At 40.3% G+C, this 19,538-nt stretch overlaps 1 protein-coding gene across 1 annotated transcript in view; it reads left to right on the top strand.

Annotated features, from left to right (window-relative positions):
• The window catches only part of LOC126416614 (uncharacterized), an 87,145-nt gene that overhangs the window by 52,222 nt on the left and 15,385 nt on the right, over nt 1-19,538 (top strand). Inside the window, exon 4 of the mRNA XM_050084373.1 lies at nt 16,630-16,818. Within this exon, the coding sequence (XP_049940330.1) occupies nt 16,755-16,818 (64 nt within the window). The 5' untranslated portion in view covers nt 16,630-16,754. The remainder of the gene's footprint in view (nt 1-16,629; nt 16,819-19,538) is intronic.

Below are 19,538 nucleotides of genomic sequence, written 5' to 3'. Positions count from 1 at the left end.
GGTTTTATAGACGATGAGAACCCGTTTGACTTCGACATAACGAAAATTGTGCTGCCATCACTTGAGAAACAAGGAATAGAATTTCCCATCGTCAGTTTGTTGAAGAAGGTATCCCACATGGTTACAGTTTACATTCAGTTACATCAAAGAGTGAACAGAATTGAGAATGAACTTCGGCAAGGTGACTCCATTTTACCTAAACTATTTTCTGCAGCTCTGAAAGAGGTTCAAATGGTTCAAATGCCTCTGAGCACTATGGGACTCAACTGCTGAGGTCATAAGTCCCCGAGAACTTAGAACTACTTAAACCTAGCTAACCTAAGGACAACACACACATGCATGCCCGAGGCAGGATTCGAACCTGCGGCCGTCTGAAAGAGGTCTTTATATTATTAAGATAGGAAGAAAAAGAAATGTGCGTAAACAGATCTTTTCCTTCCACATTCGATTTGCAGATGGCATTGTTTAGCTCTATTCCTATCACAATCTCCCACAAAGGATCAAAGAATCTAATAGAGCAGTCATGACAGCAGGCCTGAGGATTAATAAAATGTACTAACAGAGCGCCGATACGAAAATCGTAGCCATTGATGATGAAATTACAGAGCCAACTGACGAATTCGTATACATAGGACTAATGAAAAGAGCTAGCGAATGGACACTTAAAGAAATAAACACAGGGGTAAAAATAGCCTGAGTTCTTTTGAGAAACTAAATGCTATATTCTGAAGTAAATTACCACTATAGCTTAAACTTAAAGCCTGCAACCAATAACTGCTAGCACAAAGTTATGAAAATGGAACATGTGCGTTAAATACGCAAACAGCACAAAAGCTAAGGGTTTCCCAACGAGCCACAAAGGATACATTTTAGATGTAACAAGAAGGGATAGAAAAACAGATAAATGGATAACAGAAAAGACAGCAGTTGAGAGGGCGTGACTGACTTACAAATCTGAAAACAGACAGACTGAGCCTATGATGAGACGAATTACTGAGAGATTTTGTATTGAATTCCACGTGACAGGAAGAAGAAAATAAGAGAAACTTAGATGTGAAAAGCATGTAGAGAATTCTAGAAGAAGCCGTATCCAGGAGTTCAAAATAAATGATGATGAACTTAAATCAGGACAAGCTGTTTGTGATCCGGTCCTTTGTAAAGTCCCTTTAAGTCAAATCACGGGTGAGCTGAGAGAAGGGATTAGGTGTTTCCAATTGGGAAAATATGGTAGAGGATTTCCAGATCCAGAATTTGACTTGCAAATAAGGGAACCCATGACAATCCCTTACATGGAGCTATTTTTAATGTGAGCCAGGTAAAAGTAAGAAGACCACTGTATGTATGTGTATTGTTTAAGCGCGTGAATCTATGACTCGCTTGACACATACTTCATTGTACCGCTTCACCTGTGGCTTTTTCTTTTTTACAATTATTTACCCTGAAAGGTAGAGCAGGCTGCTTGAAACCTGGTTCATTACAGTAGTCGGTTCATTCCAATCAGACCCCATACAGCTGGGAGTAGGACCGAATAGTTTCAACTTGGGAATGTTCGAAAGGGTCTATCAATTCTGGTAAGTTCCTTGCAACCAAGAGAACCTTCCCAAAAACGTTGTTCTGAACCAAGGGACTCGAGATATTTCCATTTTGATGTTTCGACATTTCAACAAAAATATGATAACTTAGTGTGTGTGTTCACTGCCGGCCATTGAAACTGTAGCACCATGAAGACTGCATGCAACGAAGTTTAAACTGACGTGCTCTGATATACATGTATTTAGATTTTGAGTCTGTCTACACAATGTATGTAAGAGTGACGCCATCTACAATCAGTATACGAGGAAATATTACTAGTTGGGCTCTCATTCACATTCTACGTTTGAGTCGGTACGCATGCGAAAGCATGCACTACCAGTATGTTCCAAAACGCCGCGTCGAAAAAGAGGACCTTTTCGGGGCTCATACCTCGGGTCCTATTGGTGATAGAAAGGTAAGGTCAAGTGTTTTGGATAGTTCTTGACCAAGAGACCACCTCTATACCGAGGGTAGTCTTTTTGTAATTATACTGAAAGACAGAGTCTGTGACCATGACAACGAGGAAGAGATACTGACAGTGAGAAGAGAGAGTAGCAGTGGGGAGGAATGAATGAGATAGCAGCGATAAGAGGGAGCAAGAGGGAGACAGTGAAAGAAGAAATGGTTCAAATGGCTCTGAGCACTATGGGACTTAACATCTATGGTCATCAGTCCCCTAGAACTTAGAACTACTTAAACCTAACTAACCTAAGGACACCACACAACACCCAGTAAAGAAGAGAAAAGAATAGTGGGACGTAACGAAGGAGATGGTGGCTGTGAAACAGGAGACAGAGACAGAGAGACAGAAAGGGATAATGACAATCACTTGGGCTGAATGAGCGAGTGAGAATGGGAAGTGGGGTTGGACGGGTACGATTGTTTTACAGGCACGGATTAGTAAGTATGAGCGATTTGCAGTTACGGGAGCTTGTGGGAGTGATAGATGAGTTGCATGTTAGAAATAGCCGTATATCTTCACATGCCAAAATTGTTGGGAAAATTTTTAAAGATAGGAAGGTAGAAAGAAGCAGTTGGTAGCTCATTTTTCAGTCAGTGTCGTTTAAACGATAACGTGTTCGCCTTTCTTTAGCTCCGACGGGAGCATTTTTTCGCTGATTCGGCTGATAAGCCTCATACATGAAGGAGAAACATCTCGTACCAGATAATGTAGGAATTTGGCAAGATTGTGACCTCTCGCAATTGGGAAGTATCGTTCGGTGATATTGCTAGAAGCGTTGGTTAGGATCTCACGGCTGTGGATAATGAATCGATAGCTTAAGAAGAATCGTACTAAACGTCATGCAAGATCTCAGCGGCAGAAGGAGATTAGCAGCCACGAGGATAGACGTATTATTCGTTCAGCTGTGCAAGACTTTACAGTCAGGTTGTATCACCATAGCTCTAATGCTCTACTGATTTATTTTGCCTTTTGTTTTATTTAATGTTACATCGTTGAGCTTCTGTAAATGTGTTTGATTGAATCGATAACACAAAATTGTATACTCCTTTCTTTGTAAAAGCTTTGATGTCTTTTAGAGTGAAGGAAGTGTAATCTCTGTAATATTTACAATATGAGCAAATTATATATTTTGTCTTTGTCATATAATCTCTTTGGTTATCTTTAAAATTAAATAATTTTATTTAAATGATTTTGTGTAGAACTACCAATATGTGCAAATGTTCCATTTTATTTAATATGTTTGGGTGCCATTATGTAAACTGCTGACCTTCACTTAGGATTTTTAGTTATTTCATATGTAAAAGGTGTTTTGCTTTCCCTCGGGAACGGAACTGAGTAGCGCCCGCAAATTGTGGTTGGCATAGGAAGAAGAGGTCGATTAAGAGTCAGTCCGGGACGAGCTACCAGACTGTCAACTGCTCATGTAAAAGTTGTGTATTGTGCTGGTGCCGAGAGAGGCTTTCCGTACCGCTTTCCAATGCCTCGGATGGATGAAGAGCTGGAACTATTCTGGAATTGGTATCTATAATCGCCACCAAGAAATGACAGAGTTCAGCAATTCTGCCTGCAAATCCACCTACCAACATGCAATCGCCACCACATTGCGCAACCACTGTAATGGAACACTATAGCAATGTACAGTGAAGGACCAGCTCATAGGATACTATAGTGTACCCAAATATAAGGTAAAATTTGACTGAACTCTTGTACCTACCGTGATTTATCCTCAGTCACATATCCACTTAGGATTCCTACCACGCTAAAGTGTTTACCGAGTGTCCTCTATTGAAGGTATATTAAAATTAATAGAGTGTGCTAAAATTAATATTGTTTGTTGAAAGGATCTTACAAATATCTCAAATTTGTGTTTCACTGTAGTAAAAGTTAGGAACCGCAACTGTTGAGAGTTATATGTTCATGCTTGCTAAGTACTTGTTTCTCTAGTGTATTGAGAGCGTGTTTAGTTTGCTCTGCTACAGTGGTCAAGATTAAGGGCCTCCCTTCATTGAAAGTAGTTCAAATGCACCAAGTTACTTAACTATAGCAAGTTTCAATTACTTTTGCTATTCAAGTGAAATTCTATACAATATTGGGTTCCTCTTGTGTATTAAAAGTGCATATTAATGGTGTAACAGGATCAACAGTTTGTCTATTGTGCTCATGCTAGGTAACGATTAATAGAAAGACCACTATCTATGAAAACAATAGTTTCTTTAGTCAAAAGACAGTGAGAAGTAATTTGTTAGTGAAATCCATTTAATTTTCATTCTAAGTGGAAAGGTGTTTAGTAGTGAGAGACTTAACCTATGCATAATAATTAATTTTGCTGTGACCCATATCCATATTTCATACCAGACAGGAATATGTTTGAAAAGGTAATATTAAACCTATGTCCAGTTTATGATTCTAAAATGCACTGTAACAGTAATATTATTGAGACCATTCAGTTTGACTAAGTCCTCAAGATAACAGTGTGTTTCGTCATTGCTATATTTATGCAAATAGTTTGTTCTGATCTGGTAGCTCCAACCTTAACGTGAACATACTGTATTCAGGTGCCAGAGTTCACTGCACTCTCGTGTGGCAAAGTATAGGTTGTGTTCGTCCGTTAAAGTTACTCATACCTATTTTCTTGAACAAGACTGTCAATCATTCTCTTGCCTAATTAGGCTGGCGACCGTTTTCTTTTTTCTTTTAACAGTGTGGCTAGGTTAAATATTGTTTGTTACTGTTTAAATATTTACGTAATTTTGACTTTCACTTCCGATAAGCCACCTCCGTTAGGTACAACACGGTCAACATAACAAAATTCCTCTCAGAGGGTAACACTGCTCTGCTTCTTTATACTATAATTGATTGAATAAAAATAATTTCACTATACGAACTGCCTCCAGCTTTAAGGTTATAGTATAGCAGTAGCGGACAGTAGTTTTATAAGGTGATCTACCGTGAGTTAGGAAATGGACTTATTTACAGCAGAAGCAAATATCCACAGAACGACATCGGACTATCAGCACGACGGCCATTAACGTGGCTTCCATTAACGCGGCTGCCAAGACTGGTGCGCCGATGGTGGTGCGACCGGCGACAGCACTGGACACAGGAGTGGCACCGTGTCGTCTTTTCAGACGAGTTTCGATTCAGCATAAAGAATGACTTATTTCCGTGTGGAATCACCGAGGAGAACGAATGTCATAGCCAAACGGACCCAGAATCTCGCATTATGACAAGGGATATCATTGGGTACACAACACGATCACCTCTGATTCGCAGAGCCAGTAATTTGGAAAGCAGCTGTACTATTTCGGCCGTGGTAAGACCGGTGACATGCCTTATTCTCAAGGACTTCGTGATGTGTATTTCACCAATTCATCGCAAGACCGTATGTGATGGGATGCCGCGAGGCTGATGAGCCACAATTTGCCAGCCACTACGACTAATGGACTCTGACATGGAGCTGAAAGCAACATGGAATGACAAACAATTGTCATCCAAGCTCAGTTCGATTCTATGTCAAGCCATGTTCGAACTATTGTTATTTATTTATTTATTGTTCCGTGGGACCAAATTAAGGTGAAGTCTCCATGGTCATGGAACGAGTCAATACCTGAAATTATAACATGATAGTAGAAACAGATAAAATGAAATATAACAAACATATTCAGGCGACAAGTCGTAAGTTTAAATAAAGAAAATCAACAATGTAACACTGGAATTTGCTTAATTTTTTAGCTCTTCCAGGAGCTCCTCGACAGAATAGAAGGAGTGAGCCATGAGGAAACTCTTCAGTTTGGACTCAAAAGTGTTTGGGCTACTGCTACGATTTTTGAGTTCTTGTGGTAGCTTAGTGAAAATGGTGGCAGCAGAATACTGCACTCCTTCCTGCACCAGAGTCAAGGAAGTGCATTCCACATGCAGATTTGATTTCTGCCTAGTATTAACTGAGTGAAAGCTGCTAACTCTTGGGAATAAGCTAATATTGCTAACAACAAACGACATTAAAGAAAATATATACTGTGAGGGAAATGTCAGAATTCCCAGACTATTGAATAGGGGTCGACAAGAGGTTCTCGAGCTTACACCACATATAGCTCAAACAGCCTGTTTTTGAGCCAAAAATACCCTTTTTGAATCAGAAGAATTATTCCAAAAAATAATACCATGCGACATAAGCGTATGAAAATATGCGAAGTAGACTACTTTTCGTGTTGAACTGTCACTTATGTCAGATACTGTTCTAATGGTAAATAAAGCAGCATTTAGTTTCTGAACAAGATCCTGAAAATGGGCTTTCCACAACAGCTTACTATCTATCCGAACGCCTAGCAACTTGAACTGTTCCGTCTCGCTTATAATATGCCCATTCTATCGGTTGTTGTTGAATTGTGAGTTAGAAACTGTAAAAACTGAGTCTTACTGTGATTTAGCATCAAATTATTTTCCACAGGCCACGAACTTATTTCATGAACTACATAATTTGATACTGTTTCAATATTACACACAAGATCCTTCACTACCAAAAAGGTGTCATCAGCAAACAGAAATATTTTTGAATCACCTGCACTACTAGAAGGCATATCATTTCTATAAATAAGAAACAGCAGTGGCCCCAGCACCGAACCTTGGGGAACGCCCTACTTAACAGTGCCCCATTGAGACTGAACATCACAATCACTCTCAATATTGCGGAGAATTACCTTCTGCTTTCTGTTCTTAAAGTAAGAGGCGAACCAATTGTAGGCTGCTCCCCTTACTCCATAATGGTCCAACTTCTGCAGTAATATTTTGTGGTTAACACAGTCAAAAGCCTTCGTTAAATCAAAGAAAACACCTAGCGTCCGCAATCTTTTATTTAATCCATCCAAAACCTCACAGAGGAAAGAGAATATAGCATTTTCAGTTGTTAAACCATTTCTAAAACTAAACTGTACATTTGACAGCAAATTATGTGAATTTAAATGCTCCAGTAACCTTGTATATACAACCTTCTCGATAACTTTAGCAAACACCGATGGCATAGAAATAGGTCTAAAATTGTCAACATTATCCCTGTCTCCCTTTTTATAAAGTGGCTTCATTACCGAGTACTTTAATTGGTCAGGAAACCGACCACTCCCAAAGAAAAAGTTACAGATATGGCTAAGTACTGGGCTAACATACACAGAACAATACTTCAGTATTCTGCTAGATACCCCGTCATATCTATGAGAGTTCTTGGTCTTTAGTGATTTAATTATCAACTCAATCTCCCTGTTGTCAGTATCATGGAGGAGCATTTCAGGTAACAGTCTCGGAACACTTTTTTCTAAGAGCGCTATACAATTCCCTGTTGGGACTAGGTTTCTATTTCAGTTGATAACTATATTTAACATGTGTTGCAGCACAAAAATCTTTTAGAGTTAAAATTTTTGCATCATGATCTGAAAGGCCATTCACCTTTTTGCTAACAGAATGCCCTTCTAGTATTGAGGAACGAACAAAAATATTGTCTGTGGTTGTTCTACTGTTCCCTTGCACTCTCGTTGGAAAGAATATGGTTTGCATAAGATTATATGAATTAAGGAGGTCTACCAGCATCCTTTTCCTTGGACAATCACTTATACAATTAATATTGAAGTCACCACATATAAGTAACTTTTTGTATTTCCTATAAAGTGAACCAAGAACCTTCTCTAGCTTTAGCAAAAATGTTGTGAAATCGGAGTCTGGGGATCTATAAATAACAACAGTTAGAAATTTAGCTCCACTAAATTTAACCACACCTGCACAACATTGAAACACCTGCTCAGTGAAGTACTTTGAAACATCAATTGACTAAAATGGGATACCGTTTTTCACATAAATGGCTACTCCCCCACACCGCAAAGAGCTCCTAGAAAAGCTGCCAGCCAACCTGTATCCTGGTAAAGGAAGCCTCTGAATTATCTCCTTATTTAAGAAATGTTCAGATATTCCAATAATTTCAGAGTCAACATGTATAAGCAGTTCACTAACTTTATCTCTAATATCTTGTATATTTTGATGAAATATACTAATTCCCTCATTACTCGGATACCTAAGCTTTGTCGAAAGTGGTTCCTTTGTTAGAGAGACTTTCCTTAAGCAGGAATACCTATCAGCTGACTTCAATCTAAAAAAGGTGCAGCTCTAACTACTACCGGAATTTTCCAATGAGTGATCCCACTACCTCCACCTATGCTGTCACCTGTAAGCTTTGCCAACCTCCCCTTCCCATACCTGTTGAGGTGCAGGCCATGTCTAGTGAAACCCGTCCTGCTGATAGACTCCACCGACGCCACTGAAATGTGACCTATGCCCTCTGTCATCAGCGCACTCCCAAGTCTCATGTTATTACGCCTGACGGCTGTGTTAAGATGAGGCCGATCGTGACGCTGAAACAGCGCACAAAATGCACATTCGTGTTGCCAGTCTGAGTGGCTATCTTTTCCAGGTCACCATCTATGTCATACTCCCCATCCCTATCAATACTATTACCAGCCCCATCCACAATCACTACCTGATCCTCTTTAGTAAAATCCCTACATAACCCCCCTATGTTAACAGTTACCTGAGCCAACCCTGCATTAGGCTTAACAATGCTGGTGACCTGGTACTAACTCCCCAACAGTTCCTGTAACTGCTGGCCCACACCTCTGCCATGAGAACTACCTAACAGCAGAACCTTCTTCTTTCTCTTCGACTTTGCAACTGTCCTAGCCACCGTAACTGCTGAGGTCTGCTGCATACTTCCTACATCTACAGCTACTAGAGATTCCTCTCCACTAGACTCTGACAGTTGGTCATATCTATTGCAAACACCAATAGTAAAACTATCTGAAAATCTCCTTCTCCTAGCAGATCTCTTGCCAACAGCCAGCTCCCATTCCCCAAACCCCATCTCCCTCCTCATCTTGTCTAGCTCCTCCTGTGCGTTTTCCAGCTGCACCTAAAGGGCACAGATCTTACGCTCCTGCTCCTCTATCAACTTACTCTTGCTACATAACCTGCAGTTCCAAGAGAGGATCTCACCAGAATGCCCACTGGCTTCCCCACTGCACTCCCCCCAGTGAAAATACTTCGAACAAGTCTCACACCGCAGTCCACAACTCACGAACCTACGGCAAAGCCCACACTTCTCACTCATGGTAAAATTTAACAGTTATTGAAACAAGAAAACTGCTTTACCTAAGTTCCGCTACTACAATAAAATGATGTTAAAAACTGACTACAGTAATCACAAATTTACTCTACAAGGGAAGTAACTACTATTATTAACAGTCTTAATCAACAACAAATGAGAATATAGCAAAAGACTAACACAGAAAGAAAATCAAACGTCTAATGACATAGTAACGAAACTGAAAAAAGTCTACAACTTACTACGAATTCGTCTCGGAGAATCTTACTGTCGTGACCATGTTTGTGGCTTTTTAAGGGGAGTTGGAACGCCCTATCCCGACAATGTTAAATTTAGTGACTTGGCTTCCCTGTATTTCAGGAACCACTGTGGCCATTGACATGAAACTTTTACAGGACATTAAACTGTATGTTATGTCTACAGAACTACATTAATTGCATTTCAGGCACTGCTTTCGGAAATACAATTTTTTAATTAAATGGTTAATCTTTTGTGTACTTTTTTGTACGTTATCCTAAATAATTTGAATACTCTACTCGAAGTGGTTTCTGAGATTTAGGGAAAAATGCAACAGAAAATGTAAATTTTCAGGTACGGCTTCTAAAGCTTCAGAAGACTGTGACTCAATATATGCTTAATTTTTTATTTTTAGTAACTCAGAAGCACCCTGCACCATACTGTATATCGTCCTCTTGATCGTTTTCCAAGTATGTTCTTCTTTCTGGACTCCTTAGTGGCCAACTGTGCCGCATACTCAGCTTTATCAATGCGAACCTTGTCCATCCGTCCAAGGTGTCTGATGCAGTTTGCTCCACGATTAATTCCCATATGCTGTAGCACTTTCACCCTGCCAGTGTTGCCATCATTAAAAGCAATAGCAGCATCACTGATTCCCCACTTTAGTGTCTTCTTTCCAACAAAAACATTTTCTGGTAAGTGAGTCTGTGTAAGATTATTCAACGACTCATTGGGATTTTGAGTCTGACCATGCAGACACTTCTTCAATAATTCAGGATTTGCCAGGTCTCTGTAAACAGATTTTATGACATCCATGACTGCTGCTGTGATGTAATGTGGAATGTTCATGACTGTATGAACTGTTTGAGTACTGGGCATTGCGGTAATTGCACCATGAATCAGGTCCAGAAGGGCAAAGGTGGTGCACTGGTTTTTCGTCGGTTGACAGTCTATGGAAGACGGTAGCCCATACTGCCTGCTTCATTTTCAACAATCCGCAATATTATTTCTAACTGTCATCCCATAATACTGCTGTAGTTAATCATTTTGTCTGTCAGCCTGTTTCTTATGGTTTTGCCATCAGAAAGTTTCTTGTCTCTCAGATTTAGTTTCAACTTCCTCAAACCCGGTTCCCATCCTTTTCTGGATATGACCAACACTTCCAATTTCGGGATAATCTTCTCACTGTAAGGCTGAGCGGATACTACACTGTTTATGCTTTTGACCATCACCTAAGAACTTAGTGTAACACACTCCCCTTTCGTTACTGATCGACTAAAAATTTCAGTAACTGCAGAGGCCTCCATACCACCCCTTGTTCCTCATAATTTCTGTCACAGATATGCCCTTGTTCATTCCCCGATCTACATTTATAACAATGTTTGATTAAAATCTGGAAATCTATTACCTTTCCAGTATCCACACTGGTCACTGTAGCAACAGAATTCTTAGAACTGTATCCACGCTTCTGCCAAGTGCCATCAAAAGCTACTGGTATGGCACTCATGCCATCTTTTATTTCAAGAGCTTCGTTTGCAGCACCCTTCATTGACTCACATGCAACAGATTTCACAGCAGTTCCAATAAATCCTATATACTTGTCGACTTTACAAGGAGGGCGTGGCATATTCATCACGGCACACATTGTTTCTGTGGCAGTGTCTCTTTTGCCAGTAGCTCTCAATCCATAAAACCACTTAACATTTACTTCAAAATAATTATCTTGACACTTACCAGAATCACAAAATGAATGAGTATATTTACAATTGGCACAGTTAATAACAAGTTTCCTGCCTAGTCCATTTGATACCTCACTGTCTTCATGTAAATTAACTGCCCCTCCACATATTTTACAACACACACATTCACCTAATACCCTTGTTAGGATGTGTAAATCTATCAGAATATAACCTAACCTACCATTTACATCACTGTCGTTTTGAGAAAACTGTGTATCACAACGTTTTATTTTAATCTTCGATGCACTAATGGGTGTTTCTCTTGATATTGACGAATTTGCCTGTATTTCATTGTCTGTAACTTCACACGCCACATGTTGAACACAATGTTACACTTTAATTGGAAAATCTCTTACCGTGAAACCCCCGTTTCTTAAAAACACTTCGTTTTGGCATCGTAGTTTACTTTTTGAGAGATTTACCAATCTATTCGTCACTTTTCCTTGGAAAAACAATAGCACTACGACATAAAACGCGTGTTTATACTATGAGACGATGCGATACTGTTTTTGACAGTGCTACCAATACAAATATGTAATTTAACCTTTATACGAGGGCAGTTCAATAAGTAATGCAACACATTTTTTTTTCTGAAACAGGGGTTGTTTTATTCAGCATTGAAATACACCAGGTTATTCCCCAATCTTTTAGCAACACGACACTATTTTTCAACGTAATCTCCATTCAATGCTACGGCCTTACGCCACCTTGAAATGAGGGCCTGTATGCCTGCAAGGTACCATTCCACAGGTCGATGTCGGAGCCAACGTCGTACTGCATCAATAACTTCTTCATCATCCGCGTAGAGCCTCCCACGGATTGCGTCCTTCATTGGGCCAAACATATGGAAGTCCGACGGTGCGAGATCGGGGCTGTAGGGTGCATGAGGAAGAAGAGTCCAATGAAGTTTTGTGAGCTCCTCTCGGGTGCTAAACCTTGTGTGAGGTCTTGCGTTGTCATGAAGAAGGAGAAGTTCGTTGAGATTTTTGTGCCTACGAACACGCTGAAGTCGTTTCTAATTTCTGAAGAGTAGCGCAATACACTTCAGAGTTGATCGTTTGACCATGGGGAAGGACATCGAACAGAATAACCCCTTCAGCGTCCCAGAAGACTGTAACCATGACTTTACCGGCTGAGGGTATGGCTTTAAACTTTTTCTTGGTAGGGGAGTGGGTGTGGCGCCACTCCATTGATTGCCGTTTTGTTTCAGGTTCGAAGTGATGAACCCATGTTCCATCGCCTGTAACAATCTTTGACAAGAAATTGTCACCCTCAGCCACATGACTAGCAAGCAATTCCGCACAGATGGTTCTCCTTTGCTCTTTATGGTGTTCGGTTAGACAACGAGGGACCCAGCGGGAACAAACCTTTGAATATCCCAACTGGTGAACAATTGTGACAGCACTACCAACAGAGATGTCAAGTTGAGCACTGAGTTGTTTGATGGTGATCCGTCGATAATCTCGAACGAGTGTGTTCGCACGCTCCGCCATTGGAGGAATCACAGCTGTGCACGGCCGGCCCGCACGCGGGAGATCAGACACTCTTGCTTGACCTTGCGGCGATGATGACACACGCTTTGCCCAACGACTCACCGTGCTTTTGTCCACTGCCAGATCACCGTAGACATTCTGCAAGCGCCTATGAATATCTGAGATGCCCTGGTTTTCCGCCAAAAGAAACTCGATCACTGCCTGTTGTTTGCAACGCACATCCGTTACAGACGCCATTTTAACAGCTCCGTACAGCGCTGCCACCTGTCGGAAGTCAATGAAACTATACGAGACGAAGCGGGAATGTTTGAAAATATTCCACAAGAAATTTCCGGGTTTTTCAACCAAAATTGGCCGAGAAAAAAAAAGTGTTGCGTTACTTATTGAACTGCCCTCGTAGTACAGTAATCCACAGTCTTCTATATAAAAGATTTTATTATGTCTTGAAGTAATGCACGTAAACATTTTAACATTTTCAACCGATGTAGATTATATCTAAAAAATAAAAGAACATAAGTCCCATGTGAGTTTATAAGTGATACATATATCATTTTACTCGGAAAATTGCAAATTTTATAATGAGATAAAAATCAGAAAATGTTAAAAAAAATTTGCCATTGTAACTCCCCTGAAGTTCAAGGAGGCGCCTACCAGTTCGACCAATAATGGCTAATCGTTTCGAGTGGTAAAATTACCTGTTAGCCTCTTCGTTGGTATTGCCCGTACGAGTGTGTGACTGTGTGGTGCATAATAAGACATTATGGACACTGAGAAACCTCCAGTGCCTGGAACACTAAGCTGTCTGCACGTTAGCTTTTACAAATTAGCTGAACAAGTGAGAGGTTAGTATTCCGTTGTTATCAGACAGAGATTATTTAACTACATTCTGCTGTATATGATATGTACTGGCAGCTGATTGTTAGTGTATCCTCCGCCTAAGTGTTGAATAAACAGCGGTATTGCAAAGGCATTAAGTCGGCAAAACACTCTTCCAGCCCAGCCGTTTCTTCCCCTTTAATTAGCCAAAAAATTGTTTTAACGACACTAAATAGGTCACATTCTGGTTCACGAACCGAAGTCTGCAGGCCGATCAGCATACTACCTGCAATATCTAAAGCCCTAGAATACATCGTCCATGAACAGCTGACGGATTACCTCAAAACTCATAACACCCATGATAAATATCAGTCAGGCTTCCGAAAGCACCATAGTACAGCAACTGCATTAATCAAAGTAACTGATGACATTAAACATGCTATGGACAGACTAACACTGCTTGACTTTAGCAAGGCTTTTGATACAGTTGACGTTGATGTATTACTAATTAAAATGAAACAGCTGAATTTCTCAAACAGCGCAATACACTGGTTCGACAGCTACCTCAAAAACAGAAGTCAACAAGTCAATTGTTGGTCGGAGAAGTCGTCATGGAAAAATGTGCGCTCTGGAGTTCCCAAAGGCTCCGTCCTTGGTCCATTACTCTTCTCACTGTACATTAATGATATTTCTTCAGTGATTCACTCCTGCAACTACCATCTATATGCCGACGACATCCAACTGTACATAAGTGCAAGCCCCAAGAACATTGCTGACGCAGTAGCGAGTATGAACGAAGTTCTTTGTTCTGTTTCTCGATGGGCACAAAACCTAGGTCTGAAACTAAACCCCAAGAAATCCCAGGTCATTCTTATATCTCATCCAAAGTTAATCAGCCGGTACTTTCGCGAAACAGTCCCTCAAATACTCCTCAATTGTACCCAACTACCATACCAAAAAACGGTAAAAGACCTTGGAATAATCTTGGATGAACACCTAAACTGGGAAGAACAAACAGTCACAGCTTGCCGGAAATCGCTCTCCTCCCTACATGCAAGCCAAAAATTTAGAAAAATGTTTCCAACCCTTGTTAAACAAAAATTAGTCCAAACACTTGTCTTCGCTAATCTTTACTACTGTGATGTCGTTCAACACAGCACAAATAGTGAAAATTCGAGATGCCTCGAGCTACTGATGAGTGCTTGCGTTAGATACGTGTGCAATATACGGTTGTATGATCATACCAGTCCTTCATACTCCCAGCTAGGTCGGATACGCCCAAATAAGGTACGCGATCTCCACACGATGTGCTTACTTCACCGATTTCTTAGTCACTGGTGCCCCCAATACTTATCTTCTCATATTAAACACTTATCATCATTCCACAACCACAATACCAGATCGGATACGTCTAGCATCTTGGCTGTACATTTATACATAACACAAAAGCTTTCTCCGTGGCCGGCCGAAGTGGCCGTGCGGTTAAAGGCGCTGCAGTCTGGAACCGCAAGACCGCTACGGTCGCAGGTTCGAATCCTGCCTCGGGCATGGATGTTTGTGATGTCCTTAGGTTAGTTAGGTTTAACTAGTTCTAAGTACTAGGGGACTAATGACCTCAGCAGTTGAGTCCCATAGTGCTCAGAGCCATCTGAACCTTTCTCCGTGTCATTCTCCATCTCAACCATACGACTATGGAACGGGTTGCCCTGTGATCTGCGTCTTATCCAGAACCACTCAACATTCAAGAGGGAACTCAAAACTTATATACTAGGGACGGTATAGCCACCATTGTTGTGCCCCTCTCATCTCTTTCTTTCTCCTCTCCAACATAGCTTCGAATTTTACCATTCTATTTCTCTTCCTCTAACCTAGCTACCTCTTCTATATCTCTTTCACCCCATTCTATCGTCTTATGTCTCTGCTTGATGTGAATAACTCACAAGCTGCAAGAACATAACGAGAAAATTCCCAACTAGCAATAGGACTGACATTCATAAAAGAAAAATATGTTTACTTTCATATTCATAGTCATTACTATTATTATTATTCTTGATTGTTATAATTATTTTTTATATTTTTTTATTGTTATAGTTATCCTTGTACTACTATTATAATCTCTATTTTTTCTTTAACATTTATACTGTATAACACGTAGTATGTCCATAATGTTCTGTACAAACTGAAATTCGTTCAGTCTAGTATGCCAGGTTAGGTGTAAGAGAGGTCCTGAAGGCCCTAATCTTGCCAGGTAAAATAAATGCATAAATAAATAAATAATTGAGCCTTAGTGGTGTACTTTGGAAAGAAGGGTGTATGGTCGCTATCCGCTTTCATAATCGTTACCTCACGTTGCAAATATTTTGCAGGAAGAATATTATAAGATTCCCTTGAAAACTATACAGGACCTGCATTTATCCGTTCCGAGAGGACTGGAAGCTGTTTTGAATGCCAGCGGCTTTCCTATACCGGCATGGCCTTGTGTAGCGTTGTGTTTTCGGTATTTCCATAGTTTGTCTATCGGCTAAAGATGTCTAACAGTTAAAGAAACTACATAATTTCAAGCACTATTAACTCCGACCGAGTCACTTATTCGTTAGTTTACTTCGACAGTTTTATGTAAGAATAATAAAGGAAAGAAATGCTGTAATATTTTAAGAAGAAAAGATGGTGCGTGGACGGTGGGGTGGGGGCGAGTTAAAGGTTGGGGAGAGACTGTGAGAGAATAGCAATTAAATACAGTAATGATATCCCTGCTGAAGGACGCTCATTGGTATTCGATTCAGAGTCTTTATGGACACACAGGCATATTTGTTCCCTTACGACATTTCTAAGAGTGAGAACCAGTTACGGGTTATGTAAAATAGTCATAATTTCTTGGTACCCTGATTACTCGACCTGTCAGAGTGGAAAAAGTAGAGCAAAATACATAGGTAATTCCCGGTCTGGGCCTCAGGTTGTCACCGTTGCGCCTTCGTGTGGGATCAGCTGAGTGCGTAACAGTGTGTCAACAAATTGCACCGCGTGTTTCCAGACTTGGTCGCTGCTCCTGGCCACAAAGCGAGCACCTGGACGAGCTCTGGTGTTCACGGTCACGCAGCGCACCGCAGGCCTGGAAAACACCCAGATCAACTTGCCCTGTCAAGCATCCATTCCGGTTTCTGTTTTTTTCAGGGTGCTCACATCTCCGCCTGTACCCAGTGTGTATAAAAGGAGAGCTCTCTGGCAGTGTAGCGGTGTATGTGACACTGGGGACCTTAGGTGGTTGACGAGCAGCGAAGTTCTGAGGCGTTTTGAAGATGCGGCCAGAGGGACGGTGCCTCTTTGCGGTGGCATTAGTTATGCTGCTCATCGCCACTTCTGGTGAGTTTCTTCACTTAACTGAAAATGGATCTTCAGCTGGGGCGAACTGTTTAATTGATTCAATGCCGACTTCAGCTGCCTGTTGTTTTCTTCATTCGAGTGCCCAACGACAGTGGACGTCACTCAAATATACACAGCTACAGAGACATACTTGGCATGATGTGCCATAAATGAATTTTTGTAAAAATATTTAACGGCTGCTCATTGAGGGTTTCGTATAAACTCAGTTATGTGTATACGTCTAGTTCGTCTATAGATATAGTTGGCGAGTATCAAAATATGTTATATAAATGGCCGTAACTTTTTATTGAACTGATTTACAAGCTTAAATTTTTTACAGTGCAAAGGGACTGTAGACCTTCGCATTTGATATAACTTTCAACTCCGTACCTCTACTCGCTCCTGGGAAAAATGGTCTTATTCAAACAGGCGGACAACAAAGTGATCCTATAATGGTGCTTTTTTTCACCTAAAGAGACAGCTGCTGGCAGCATTAAATCATTTATGTACAGAGTTTGCCAAACATTTACAGTTAAAATTGTATGGATGGTGCAATTCACTGAGACACTGAACTAATGATAAGAAATGAATGCTAAGTTTTCACTGATACGAGTATAAACAGTTTACACGTTATCAGCAACGACTTAAGTTGGTAACAGAGGGCAACTGCACATTGTCCGGGTGCTCATTGTTGAATCTTCTGCCACATCACCCATCACATTCTCCTCAAACTCTAGTGGCGAACTGTCCTTTGACATGAATGTTAGTTTCTTGGAAGTTCCTATCCACGACTTGATGTCTATTATGAAACTGTTGTCCGTTCACTTTTTGGCTTTATGGACACTGATACACCATGGCTTAGATGCAAGTCTGCAAGTTAAGAAACTGCAACATTGATTTAGTGAATACTAGACGGAAGAACGATGTACATTTACATAAGTGCTGTTCCGAAAAGTATTCAATTTTTCAGCGGGTTTGATTTTTAGTAGGCTTGCAGAAGAACTTAGAAAACTGAGTGCAGAACCACAAGAATTCATCTCCAAGCTGAAAGCGACTCACTCCTTCTCTTCTGTACAGGAGTTCCTCACAGTAGATGAAAACTTTTCTAACTTTTCTCTGCAGTGAGTTATTTATTCTTACACTCTCTGTTTTTCTCGTGTTTTATTAATTCTTCTAAGCTTTTTTTCTAAATTTTCTAATCTGCATTCTGTAAATTATATAGTGATACGTTCGATGATTAAGCAAGTAGCTTTTGATCCTACGTTCCAACGGAACCTAACAACTATATAATAAATAAACTATAAACAGTGATAAATCCCACCGTGGTTACGTCACAGCCGATGACGACGTCGCAAAAAATCGTTTGTTATGAAACATCAGCGGTTCACAAAACATGCCTCACACGCATTGGTCACTCAAGACCTTATACCTCCTGAACTATTCATTTCCGGCCTTACCTTAAAGTGTTCAGTTTCATATAAAGGCCTTGGGACATTCACTATACAAGGAGCCTCTGAAATTTCTGAAACGGTTCAAGAGATCGAAAAAATAGTATGACGATTAATATATATTGTAATTAATATATCTACTAGATAAACTGGCATTTACAGTTTATATTTTCAGCGGATGAGACTCTCAAAAAATCTTTGTAATGCACTTGAAAGGAGACGTAACGTTATATAACGCTAGTAAGGAGTTTCGTTGAAATTGCCGAGAAATGTACAAAACCTAAGGCCAACAAAAGCCAGAACACCGTAATTATAACATTTTATTCGATGCGAAGCCAAACATCTTCGTGCTTGTAGGAGTGACACATACATTAGGTTTTTTTTTAACTGTGTTCTTGGAAAATTGACGAGGACTTATTAGCGAGATCTTCCTTTTGAGAATTATGAAATGATCTTAACAGAGGCGAAGTATTTGTCTCAATAGTTACGAGTACTAACCGTCATCGAAAAAAGTTGATCTTTATGCAGTTTCACGTGTCGATATGCCCATTTTCGATACATTCAACCAGGTCCGTCCTCTATGACGAGATATTACGTTTGTATATGAATGAAATATATATAAAATTTACATTTTGTTACATTCCTTTTCTTATCTAGCATATACTTTACAATCATATTTTCTCATAGTTCTAATGTGCTATCTCTCAAACAGAAAAATGATTTTTGCGTGGTGATGAATCCTAGTTTTGTATTCTTTTTTTAATAAATATACACTAAGTGCTCTAAAGTATCTGGTAATCCATTTATAATGCGGAATTGACCCCCAGATATCACGGGAGGTGACCCGCCAGTACAAAAGGGAGTGGGGAGTATTATCAAGCAAATTGCGTCGGTTAGGAGAGTTCATTGAGTCGGTACATTCGACGTCATCTGAACAACAAATCCACAAGGGACAAATCAACCTTTCTAAAGCTGTCCAAGTCCATTCTCGAGGTGATGTAAAGAACGACACCACTGTATAGTGGATGACTGGAATCGAGTGAACAGGAGTAAAGAATCATGATATACCCTGCGGCAATCCAATGGAAGGTTTTATGATTTAGTGAACGCCCGGACAACGATCCACATCTCCTCTTGAGCAAGCCGACCGATTTCAGCTAAACTTGGTACACATATCAGCACCAGTCTGGAAGGAAGCACTGTCGGCCTAAGAAACACCAAACTCTAACAGGTGTAAGGATGAAGGTGAAAGGGGAGTGATAATAGAAGTAC

This window comes from Schistocerca serialis, chromosome 1 (assembly GCF_023864345.2).
Source record: "Schistocerca serialis cubense isolate TAMUIC-IGC-003099 chromosome 1, iqSchSeri2.2, whole genome shotgun sequence".
Taxonomy (NCBI): Eukaryota; Metazoa; Arthropoda; class Insecta; order Orthoptera; family Acrididae; genus Schistocerca; species Schistocerca serialis.
This window is presented reverse-complemented; position numbering and strand designations above follow the sequence as displayed.